The 12,690-nt window shown below is 37.2% G+C and overlaps 1 protein-coding gene across 5 annotated transcripts in view; it reads right to left on the bottom strand.

Moving 5' to 3' along the window:
- Nucleotides 1–211: 211 nt before the first annotated feature.
- The window catches only part of mask (multiple ankyrin repeats single KH domain), a 105,721-nt gene continuing 93,242 nt past the window's right edge, over nucleotides 212–12,690 (bottom strand). For all 5 annotated transcript variants that reach the window (XM_067763395.1, XM_067763394.1, XM_067763391.1 and 2 more), the window contains 2 exons: nucleotides 1,286–1,447; nucleotides 212–1,218 (listed from right to left, as the gene is read on the bottom strand). In XM_067763395.1, coding sequence (XP_067619496.1) covers nucleotides 1,195–1,218; nucleotides 1,286–1,447 — 186 coding nt within the window. In that variant the 3' untranslated portion in view covers nucleotides 212–1,194. The remainder of the gene's footprint in view (nucleotides 1,219–1,285; nucleotides 1,448–12,690) is intronic.

Raw genomic sequence — 12,690 nt, forward strand, 5'->3', positions numbered from 1 at the left:
ATCTCAAATTAGCTGATAAGTTGGTATCTTAGCTCAGCGTTTGTTGCAAAGTAATTTCCCAAGGCATATCTCTTGGAATTTAAAAACATCTTCCTGTCAAAAATACCAAAATGAAACAAAAACAATGTATATATGTATATGCAACCCAAATAGCGGTAAACCAAAATTAACGCTTGCGAATTTTCCAAATAAACCAATATGAGACTATTAATTGTGTTTTTTTGTAATTTTCACTTTTTATGCTTAGTTGTTTGTTATTTTCTATATGAATTTGATCATTTCATGCATACAAATATATATATTTCAAATAATAGATAAAATAATGTATGTAGGTATATAGGCAAAAAGTAACTAATAGCTAAAAAATCAAAATTTTACAAGTGCAAACCGATTGTAAATTTGCCAAAAAAAAAATGTGCATATGACACAATGGCTTATTAACATTCAACACAATTGTGTGTATGTATGTAGAATATATGGGCTAAAGCGAAATGCGCACCAACTTCTACCCATCATATGCTAATGCAATAATTAATTGAAATTCCGTTCGAATTGAGGCCGTTTGATATTTCATTCATTGCTGTTTCCATCGCTTTGCTCTTCCTGTTTGAATGTGTTGCTCACAGTTTTTAAGTTGTTTCAAGTTTCGTTTGTTTTCGTACGTGCTTCAATTTAGTCACTCGCTTTTGAGTACATAAATGAGCGTTAAAAGGAAATATATTTCAATTAATCGTTTGTTCATCGGTTTAATGCAAATATAAATTGAATTCCTTAAATTTTTTGTTATCATTTATAATTATTATTATTATATATGTATGTATATTTTTCATTTAATATTCATATTCATTCACTTCTTTTCAGCTTAATCCAAAGATATATACGTATATACGCGTAGGGTAGCTAAGTATGTATGTATATATGGGGCTTTTTTTTGAGTGCGTGTATATATGTGTATGTGTTTATATGTATGTTATATTTAGTTATATATGATCTCTCGCTTATTTAGCATCTTCATCCCTTCTCCATGGTTGATCTGCTTTCGCTCCGGGCGACCTCCAAAAAAATAATAATATGCATATATGTATTTATAATTTACTCCAAAACTTTTGTTGATAACTTCACACCTCCTGCTTTCGATCTTTGTTGGTGTTGATGTTGTCGTTGCTGGTGTTGGTGTTGTTGTACATTAAAGCATCAGTTGGCCCAATTGTGCCACATCTTAAGTAGGTTGAGTTACGATTGGGTTATAAGTGTGAATGTTTTCGAAAATATCATCTCAGCTTACCTGCTTGTCGTGGTCCCACATTTCCAACTTATCTGATGGCATCATATGTTGAATATCAGCGCCTTGACCCAAATACTGATAACCATAGGGTGGCATTACATTCATGGCTGTATTCTGTTGCAAATTATGCGGTGTTATCGAGTTGTGATAGTCCAGAGCCATCTGCATATAAAAATTTAAATATCTACGTATAGTAAATGTATGGATAGAGTGAGTATCGAAATGAGGCCAACTGATTTAAAAGCCAAACTACTACAAAAATTTCGTAAATGTAAATTTCGCCGCATCTGCTGTGTTTCCTCGGTGGTATGGTGTAGTGTGCTCCGCTTACCACACCGAAGGTCCTTGGCTTTTCAATTAGAAAAAAGTTTTCCTAAGCGCGGTGGCCCCTCAGCAGTAATTTGGTAAACACCAGATTGCATTACTGCCATGAAAAGCTTCTCATACAAAGTGTGAATATTTTCTGTTTTTATATGGAATAAAGTCTAAAACATTCTTCGGAAACAATTTTGTTCAAATCAATGCGAATTCATAGAGATACTTTGTGAGACTAACTTTGGGTTACAATAGTGCATAATCAAAATAATTCAGAGAAGTTCAAATAAAAAGTTTGGAAATTTCGTAACATTTTGTCAAACTTTCCAATTTTTTTTTGAAAACGTTTTTGAGATATATTTGCAGTTTCAGGTAAAAAAATTCATAGGTGTTTTTTCTTAAAAGATGGAAAATAAAACAAAGAATTAAATTTGATGGAAATTTCACGGCTACTTTGCTCTTCGCTGTTATAATTTAGAGGTCCGTCAAGCTGGACCCCCCCACGATGGATTCGAAATTTGGTAGGCCAGGTATTATGTGCTATTTATGTGATAATTTGTTCCCAAAATAAAAAATTTTGTGCTCAAAATTTAAGTACTTTTTTTTTAACCTCAAAATGGGGGGTCCAGCTGGACGTCCAGCTAGACCCTCCCCCCCCCCCCCCCCCCCTCATAAGCACTAGGTCAAACAAAAAAATTTAAATGTGGGAATTATGTGCTATTTATGTGCTCCAACATAAGCTACGGTCTGTCCAGAAAAACAGAGGGTGACAAGGGGGGAGCGGGGGCATATAAACCCAGAGGAAAAATCGAAACGGGATAGGTGCAGAATTTTGTGCTATTTATGGGCTCGATAGTTCCAAAAAGAATTCGGGTTTTTGACAACTTTTAATGATTTTTTTAAAACTTCAAAAGTGGGGGGTCCAGATGGACGTCCAGCTAGACCCCCCCCCCCCTCATAAGCACTAGGTCAAACAAAAAAATTTAAATGTGGGAATTATGTGCTATTTACGTGCTCAATAGTGCCAAAAAGAATTCGGTTTTTTGACAACTTTTAATGATTTTTTTAAAACTTCAAAAGTGGGGGGTCCGGATGGACGTCCAGCTAGACCCCCCCTCGTAAGCACTAGGCCAAACAAAACAATTTAAATGTGGGAATTATGTGCTATTTACGTGCTCAATAGTGCCAAAAAGAATTCGGTTTTTTGACAACTTTTAATGATTTTTTTTAAAACTTCAAACGTGGGGGGTCCAGCTGGACGTCCAGCTAGACCCCCCCCCCCCCCCCCCCTCATAAGCACTAGGTCAAACAAAAAAATTTAAATGTGGGAATTATGTGCTATTTACGTGCTCAATAGTGCCAAAAAGAATTCGGTTTTTTGACAACTTTTAATGATTTTTTTAAAACTTCAAAAGTGGGGGGTCCAGCTGGACGTCCAGCTAGAACCCCCCTCGTAAGCACTAGGCCAAACAAAACAATTTAAATGTGGGAATTATGTGCTATTTACGTGCTCAATAGTGCCAAAAAGAATTCGGGTTTTTGACAACTTTTAATGTTTTTTTTAAGACTTCAAAAGTGAGGGGTCCAGCTGGACGTCCAGCTAGAATTCGGTTTTTTGACAACTTTTAATGATTTTTTTAAAACATCAAAAGTGGTGGGTCCAGCTGGACGTCCAGCTAGACCCCCCTCGTAAGCACTAGGCCAAACAAAACAACTTAAATGTGGAAATTATGTGCTCTTTACGTGCCCAATAGTGCCAAAATGAATTCGGTTTTTTGACAACTTTTAATGATTTTTTTAAAACTTCAAAAGTGGTGGGTCCAGCTGGACGTCTAGCTAGACCCCCCTCGTAAGCACTAGACCAAACAAAACAATTTAAATGTGGGAATTATGTGCTCTTTACGTGCTCAATAGTGCCAAAAATAATTCGGGTTTTTGACAACTTTTAATGATTTTTTTAAAACTTCAAAAGTGGTGGGTCCAGCTAGACCCCGCCTCGTAAGCACTAGACCAAACAAAACAATTTAAATGTGGGAATTATGTGCTATTTACGTGCTCAATAGTGACAAAAAGAATTCGTTTTTTTGACATCTTTTAATGATTTTTTTAAAACTTCAAAAGTGGTGGGTCCAGCTAGACCCCCTTCGTAAGCACTAGACCAAACAAAACAATTTAAATGTGGGAATTATGTGCTCTTTACGTGCTCAATAGTGCCAAAAAGAATTCGGGTTTCTGACAACTTTTAATGATTTTTTTAAAACTTCAAAAGTGGTAGGTCCAGCTGGACTTCCAGCTAGACCTCCCTCGTAAGCACTAGACCAAACAAAACAATTTAAATGTGGGAATCATGTGCTATTTACGTGCTCAATAGTGCCAAAAAGAATTCGGGTTTTTGACAACTTTTAATGATTTTTTAAAACATCAAAGGTGGTGGGTCCAGCTGGACGTCCAGCTAGACTCCCCCCTCGTAAGCACTAGACCAAACAAAACAATTTAAATGTGGGAATTATGTGCTATTTACGTGCTCAATAGTGCCAAAAAGAATTCGGGTTTTTGACAACTTTTAATGATTTTTTAAAACATCAAAGGTGGTGGGTCCAGCTGGACGTCCAGCTAGACTCCCCCCTCGTAAGCACTAGGCCAAACAAAACAATTTAAATGTGGGAATTATGTGCTCTTTACGTGCTCAATAGTGCCAAAAAGAATTCGGTTTTTGACAACTTTTAATGATTTTTTAAAACTTCAAAAGTGGGGGGTCCCACATTTAAATTGTTTTGTTTGGTCTAGTGCTTACGAGGGGGGTCTAGCTGGACGTCCAGCTGGACCCCCCACTTTTGAAGTTTTAAAAAATCATTAAAAGTTGTCAAAAAACCCAATTATTTTTGGCATTCTTGAGCACGTAAATAGCACATAATTCCCACATTTAAATTGTTTTGTTTGGTCTAGTGCTTACGAGGGGGGGTCTAGCTGGACGTCCAGCTGGACCTACCACCTTTGATGTTTTAAAAAAATCATTAAAAGTTGTCAAAAAACCCCAATTCTTTTTTGCACTATTGAGCACGTAAATAGCACATACTTCCCACATTTAAATTGTTTTGTTTGGTCTAGTGCTTACGAGGGGGGGGGGGGGGGGGGGGGGGGATCTAGCTGGACGTCCAGCTAGACCCACCTCTTTTATGTTTTAAAAAAATCATTAAAAGTTGTCAATCAACCGAATTCTTTTTGGCACTATTGAGCACTTAAATAGCACACAATTCCCACATTTAAATTGTTTTGTTTTACCTAGTGCTTACGAGGAGGGGGGGGGGGGGGGGGGGGTCTAGCTGGACGTCCAGCTGGACCCCCCACTTTTGAAGTTTTAAAAAATCATTAAAAGTTGTCAAAAAACCCAATTATTTTTGGCATTCTTGAGCACGTAAATAGCACATAATTCCCACATTTAAATTGTTTTGTTTGGTCTAGTGCTTACGAGGGGGGGTCTAGCTGGACGTCCAGCTGGACCTACCACCTTTGATGTTTTAAAAAATCATTAAAAGTTGTCAAAAAACCCAAATCTTTTTGGCACTATTGAGCACGTAAATAGCACATAGTTCCCACATTTAAAGTGTTTTGTTTGGCCTAGTGCTTACGAGGGGGGTCTAGCTGGACGTCCAGCTGGACCCACCACCTTTGATGTTTTAAAAAATCATTAAAAGTTGTCAAAAAACCCAAATCTTTTTGGCACTATTGAGCACGTAAATAGCACATAGTTCCCACATTTAAAGTGTTTTGTTTGGCCTAGTGCTTACGAGGGGGGGGTCTAGCTGGACGTCCAGCTGGACCCACCACCTTTGATGTTTTAAAAAATCATTAAAAGTTGTCAAAAAACCCAATTCTTTTTGGCACTATTGAGCACGTAAATAGCACATAATTCCCACATTTAAATTGTTTTGTTTGGCCTAGTGCTTACGATGGGCGGGGGGGGGGGGGGTCTAGCTGGACGTCCAGCTGGACCCCCCACTTTTGAAGTTTTAAAAAATCATTAAAAGTTGTCAAAAAACCCAATTATTTTTGGCATTCTTGAGCACGTAAATAGCACATAATTCCCACATTTAAATTGTTTTGTTTGGTCTAGTGCTTACGAGGGGGGGGGGTCTAGCTGGATGTCCAGCTGGACCCCCCACTTTTGAAGTGTAAAAAAAAACATTAAAAGTTGTCAAAAACCCGAATTCTTTTTGGCACTATTGAGCATGTAAATAGCACATAATTCCCACATTTAAATTGTTTTGTTTGGCCTAGTGCTTACGATGGGCGGGGGGGGGGGGGGGGGGGGTGTCTAGCTGGACGTCCAGCTGGACCCCCCACTTTTGAAGTTTTAAAAAATCATTAAAAGCTGTCAAAAAACGCAATTCTTTTTGGCACTATTGAGCACATAATTCCCACATTTAAATTGTTTTGTTTGGCCTAGTGCTTACGAGGGGGGGGGTCTAGCTGGACGTCCAGCTGGACCCCCCACTTTTGAAGTTTTAAAAAATCATTAAAAGTTGTCAAAAAACCCAATTGGTCCAGCTTGACGGACCTATAATTCAGAACCCGGCGATGATGTACTGATCGAGAAAATATTTGAAAAACCCTGTGAATTTTAAAGTTTTGCGATCCATTCTGTGGTAAGATATGCTTTATTTCGACAGGCAGCGCACGGATCGCTATATTCAGAAAATTTATTCAAAATTAGCAAAAAACAAATGGCGAATTTAAAGTAAAATTTCCCAAGTGGTGAATTACCTTCCCAAGATTTGATTAATGTTTCTGTCGGCGGTTCTCTATGCCTTTAAATTCTCTGATTAAAACTATTTCTTTAAGGGCAATTTGTATTTTGATTTTTGTTGTATTTACCTAGAGAACTCGTTGAGGAAGGTATGAAACAGAACCGAAAATCGTATGAGGTAGAACTTTATTTCCTTTTAATATCGACAGACGTAGCGGTATAGAGAATAACCAACAAGACGAATAGAGGGGAAACAAAGAAGGACTTGAATGCTTTGCGCGTGGTGTATTCTATACAGAAGATAGGTATGATATTGTAACGAATTCTGGGAATTTCTGATATTTATGCACCTTCTGCTAATGTTCGAATCGCTGAACTGTTGAATAAATCACTCCAATATTCAGTATTGCAAACTGGTCTTTATTTAAATTACTTTGGGAGTAGTATTTCACAATTATCTTCACTTCCCAACTGATAGCGTGTTTAAATCAAAACTGATTTGTTGTTACTCAGCTTGCGCTGCTTTTATACTCTTGGTTTCCCCGTTAACACATTTCTCGTAAAGTCTGGTAATTTCCCGAACAGTTGTAGCTCATGCTTGGTTACCAGCTATATAAGTACATGTATATTTGTAGTTTATAGCCATATGCGTGTGTATGATTATTCAGTATATTTGTAGTTTATAGCCATATGCGTGTGTATGTGTGAGTAACTACTACGGCTGATGACTACATCTGTGTGTGTGTGTGTGAGATAAGTCTTCGTCGCCTTCTACATAAGTGTTGCTAGCTTTAATGTGTACACGTAATAAGAGTGGCTGGTTCATGTTTTTGTTGTTGCGTGATTATTTACTAACAGCTTAGTGATGCTAAAATTTGTCACAATATTTAATATTCTCACTTTTTCATTTATATCTTAAAAACGAAACATTTGATCTTGTCTTGGATTGTAGACAAAAGCACCAATCGATTTATTTATATAGACTGAACGGTTCGTTTGTAATTTCAAAATACCTTTTATTTTTGACTAAAAAAATATTTGGAGTACACTAACTGATATTATCAGACTTAAAACATTCAAGTCAGAATTTACCAATTAATACTGTCATGTTATTTTTTTTTTTAAAGTTGCGTGATTATTAATGAGAAGGTCATGAGGACCCCTGAGTTGTCAAAGATTTTTATCTAGGAAAATTTTCTGACAATGACTTTTTGACTAAAAATATTAGCTGTTAAAAATGGTACCTGAGTTTAACTATGCCGTATGTATGGATTTTGTTATTTAAATATAGTTGGTTATACCATTTATCAATTTTAACTTTATTATTATTTAATATTTTAGATTTAAATTGTTTTTGAATGCGTGGTTGAAAATAAATAAATAACAAGTAAGGAAGGCTAAGTTCGGGTGTAACCGAACATTACATACTCAGTTGAGAGCTATGGAGACAAAATAAGGAAAATCACCATGTAGGAAAATGAACCTAGGGTAACCCTGGAATGTTGTTGTATGACATGTGTATCAAATGGAAGGTATTAAAGAGTATTTTAAGAGAGAGTAGGTCATAGTTCTATGGATGGACGCCATTTAGGGATATCGCCATAAAGGTGGACCAGGGCTGACTCTAGAATGTGTTTGTACGATATGGGTATCAAATGAAAGGTGATAATGAGTATTTTAAAAGGGTATGGGCTTTAGTTCTATAGGTGAACGCCTTTTCGAGAAATCCCCATAAAGGTGGACCAGGGGTGACTCTAGAATATGTTTGTACGATATGGGTATCAAATGAAAGCTGTTAATGAGTATTTTGAAAAGGAGTGATCCTTAGTTCCCTAGGTGGACGCCGTTTCGAGATATCGCCATAAAGGTGGACCAGGGGTGTCTCTAGTTGTACGATATGGGAATCAAATGAAAGGTGTTACTGAGCGTTTTAAGAGGGAGTGGGCATTAGGTCTATAGGTGGACGCCTTTTCGAAATGTCGCCATTAGGGTGGGCCAGGGGGGACTCTAGAATGTGTTTGTACGATATGGGTATCAAACGAAAGGTGTTACTGAGCATTTTAAGAGGGAGTGGGCATTAGGTCCATAGGTGGACGCCTTTTCGAGATATCGCCATTAGGGTGGGCCAGGGGTGACTCTGGAATGTGTTTGTACGATATGGGTATCAAATGAAAGGTGGTAATGAGTATTTTAAAAGGGAGCAATCCTTAGTTCTATAGGTGGACGCCTTTTCGAGATATCGCCATAAAGGTGGACCAAGGGTGACTCTAGAATGTTTTTACGATATGGGTATCAAACGAAAGGTGTTACTGAGCATTTTAAGAGGGAGTGGGCACTAGGTCTATAGGTGGACGCCTTTTCGAGATATCGCCATTAGGGTGGGCCAGGGGTGACTCTAGAATGTTTGTACGATATGGGTATCAAACGAAAGGTGTTACTGAGCATTTTAAGAGAAAGTGGGCATTAGGTCTATAGGTGGGCGCCTTTTCGAGATATCGCCATTAGGGTGGGCCAGGGTGACTCTAGAATGTGTTTGTACGATATGGGTATCAAATGAAAGGTGGTAATGAGTATTTTAAAAGGGAGTAATCCTCAGTTCTATAGGTGGACGCCTTTTCGAGATATCGCCATAAAGGTTGACCAAGGGTGACTCTAGAATGTTTGTACGATATGGGTATCAAACGAAAGGTGTTACTGAGCATTTTAAGAGGGAGTGGGCATTAGGTCTATAGGTGGACGCCTTTTCGAGATATCGCCATTAGGGTGGGCCAGGGGTGACTCTAGAATGTTTGTACGATATGGGTATCAAAGGAAAGGTGTTACTGAGCATTTTAAGAGGGAGTGGACATTAGGTCTATAGGTGGACGCCTTTTCGAGATATCGCCATTAGGGTGGGCCAGGGGTGACTCTAGAATGTTTTTACGATATGGGTATCAAACGAAAGGTGTTACTGAGCATTTTAAGAGGGAGTGGGCATTAGGTCTATAGGTGCACGCCTTTTCGAGATATCGCCATTAGGGTGGACCAGGGTTGACTCTAGAATGTGTTTGTACGATATGGATATCAAATTAAAGGTATTGATGAGGGTTTTAAAAGCGAGTGGCCCTTAGATGTATATGTGAAGGCGTTCTCGCGATATCGACCAAATGTGGATCAGGTGATCCAGAAAATCATCTGTAGGGTACTGCTAATTTATTTATATATTCAATAACACTAACAGTATTCCTGCCAAGATTCCAAGGGCTGTTGATTTCGCCTTGTAGAACTTTTTCATTTTCTTCTACTTAATATGGTAGGTGTCACACCCATTTTACAAAGTTTTTTCCAAAGTTATATTTTGCGTCAATAAACCAATCCAGTTACCATGTTTCATCCCTTTTTTCGTATTTGGTATAGAATTATGGCATTTTTTTAATTTTTCGTAATTTTCGATATCGATAAAGTGGGCGTGGTTATGGTCGGATTTCTGCCATTTTTTATACCAAGATAAAGTGAGTTCAGATAAGTACGTGGGCTAAGTTTAGTAAAGATATATCGGTTTTTGCTCAAGTTATTGTGTTAACGGCCGAGCGGAAGGACAGACGGTGGACTGTGTATAAAAACTGGGCGTGGCTTCCACCGATTTCGCCCATTTTCACAGAGAACAGTTAACGTCATAGAATCTATGCTCCTACCAAATTTCAAAAGGATTGGTTAATTTTTGTTCGACTTATGGCATTAAAAGTATTCTAGACACACTAAATGAAAATGGGCGGAGCCACGCCCATTTTGAAATTTTCTTTTTTTTTGTATTTTGTTGCATCATATCATTACTGGAGTTGAATTTTGACTTAATTTACTTATATACAGTAAAGATATTAAATTTTTTGTTAAAATTTGAATTTAAAAAAATTTTTTTTTAAAAAGTGGGCGTGTTTTTCATCCAATTTTGCTAATTTTTATTTAGCACATATATAGTAATAGTAGTAACGTTCCTGCCAAATTTCATCATGATATCTTCAACGACTGCCAAATTACAGCTTGCAAAACTTTTAAATTACCTTCTTGTAAAAGTGGGCGGTGCCACGCCCATTGTCCAAAATCTTACTAATTTTCTATTCTGCGTCATAACGTCAACCCATCTACCAAGTTTCATCGCTTTAACCGCCTTTGGCAATGAATTATCGCATTTTTTCGGTTTTTCGAAATTTTCGATATCGAAAAAGTGGGCGTGGTTATAGTCCGATATCGTTCATTTTAAATAGCGATCTGAGATGAGTGCTCAGAAACCTACGTACCAAATTTCATCAAGATACCTCAAAATTTACTCAAGTTATCGTGTTAACGGACGGACGGACGGACGGACATGGCTCAATCAAATTTTTTCTGGATCCTGATTATTTTGATATATGGAAGTCTATATCTATCTCGATTCCTTTATATATGTACAACCAACCGTTATCCAATCAAACTTAATATACTCTGTGAGCTCTGCTCAACTGAGTATAAAAATACTAATAACTAGCCGCACTGTATCTGTACACTAAATATTTTGTGAAATTTCAACGAAAAAAACACCAAGTTTTTATACTCAGCGTGCTTTGCACACAGAGTATATTAACTTTGATTGGATAACGGTTGGTTGTACAGGTATAAAGGAAACGAGATAGATATAGACTTCCATATATCAAAATCATCAGTATCGAAAAAAAATTTGATTGAGCCATGTCCGTCCGTCCGTTAACAAGATAACTTGAGTAAATATTGAGATATCTTCACCAAATTTGGCACACGAGCTTATCTGGACCCAGAATAGATTGGTATTGAAAATGAACGAAATCGGATGATTACCACTCCCACTTTTTATACATATAACATTTTGGAAAACATAAAAAACCTAATTATTTAGTAAATAATACACCTAGAATGTTCGTGTGGACTGATATTGAGACTCTTGATAAACAGTTTAAAAGGTTGTTTAAAATGGGCGTGGCACCGCCCACTTGTGATAAAATCAATTTTACAAATATTATTAATTACAAATCAAAAATCGTTAAACCTATCGTAACAAAATTCGGCAGAGAGGTTGCCTTTACTATAGGGAATGCTTTGAAGAAAAATTAACAAAATCGGTTAAGGACCACGCCCACTTTTATATAAAAGATTTTTAAAAGGGTCGTGGACGAATAAAATAAGCTATATCTTTGCAAAAAAGAGCTTTATATCAATGGTATTTCATTTCCCAAGTGGATTTATAACAATAAATAGGAGAAATTTCAAATTTAAAAAAATTGGCGTGGCGCCGCCCCTTTTATGACTAAGCAATTTTCTATGTTTCGGCAGCCATAACTCGAAGAAAAATTAACGGATCGTAATGAAATTGTGCACACATATTTTCCTTGTAGCGGAAAATATTTCTAGTAAAAATGGACGGGATCGGTTAATGGCCACGGCAACTTAGATATAAAACAAGTTCAGAAGGTTCGTAGACAAGAATAATAAGCTATAACTTAGCAAAAAATAGTTTTGAATCAATCAGGGCTGTCATGGAATCCAAATGTTGTCGTAATTGAATTTAAAAATGACAAAAAAATTACTTTGGTGTCATGAAATCCAACGTTATCGGTTTAATGTTCGAATTGGAGTTAGTGTCGGTTTTAAGTGTCACAGAATCCGATTATATCGATTTTGCTATCGGAAACAAAGCAATCAGTTAAATGCTGTTGGATTTCATTTTTTCATAGTTGTTTTTCTCTTGCAGTTGAATATTTTCTAAAAATGTAAGTGAATAAAGGTTTATTTTATAAAAATAAATGTAAATTTACATATATTTTCGCTCTTAATAGGGGAAAGCATAAAAATTCAATGGAAGACAGTTTTGATTGAATTTATGGAGAAACAGCCAGATTTTGCGAAGGGATTCACGAAGCACATCATCTAAAATCGTTGACACAGTGCTTCTTCCTATACTCATGCTAGAATCCTTGCCAACTGATCTTTGGTAGGATCCTTCAGCTAACAATCGTAAGGTTGTTGTTGTTGTAGCAATGCTCGCCCCACCTAATAGCCGCGACCGATCACAAATTGTCATCAATATCCTCTAACGGGAGTCCAAGGAAACTTGCCGTTTCAACAGGGGTGGACCATAAAGAAAGGAGTGTTAGAGGCGTAGGTTCCACATTACAATTAAAGAGATGGTTGGTGTCATGTGGAGACACATTGCAAGCGGGGCATACATTTTGTATGTCGGGGTTGATTCTGGATAGGTAAGAGTTTAACCTGTTACAGTATCCAGAACGAAGTTGAGCAAGAGTGACACGCGTTTTCCTGGGGAGTATGTGTTCCTCTTCCGCGAGTTCTGGAT

The sequence above is a fragment of the Eurosta solidaginis genome, chromosome 1, assembly GCF_040869045.1.
Source record: "Eurosta solidaginis isolate ZX-2024a chromosome 1, ASM4086904v1, whole genome shotgun sequence".
NCBI classification, from domain to species: domain Eukaryota; kingdom Metazoa; phylum Arthropoda; class Insecta; order Diptera; family Tephritidae; genus Eurosta; species Eurosta solidaginis.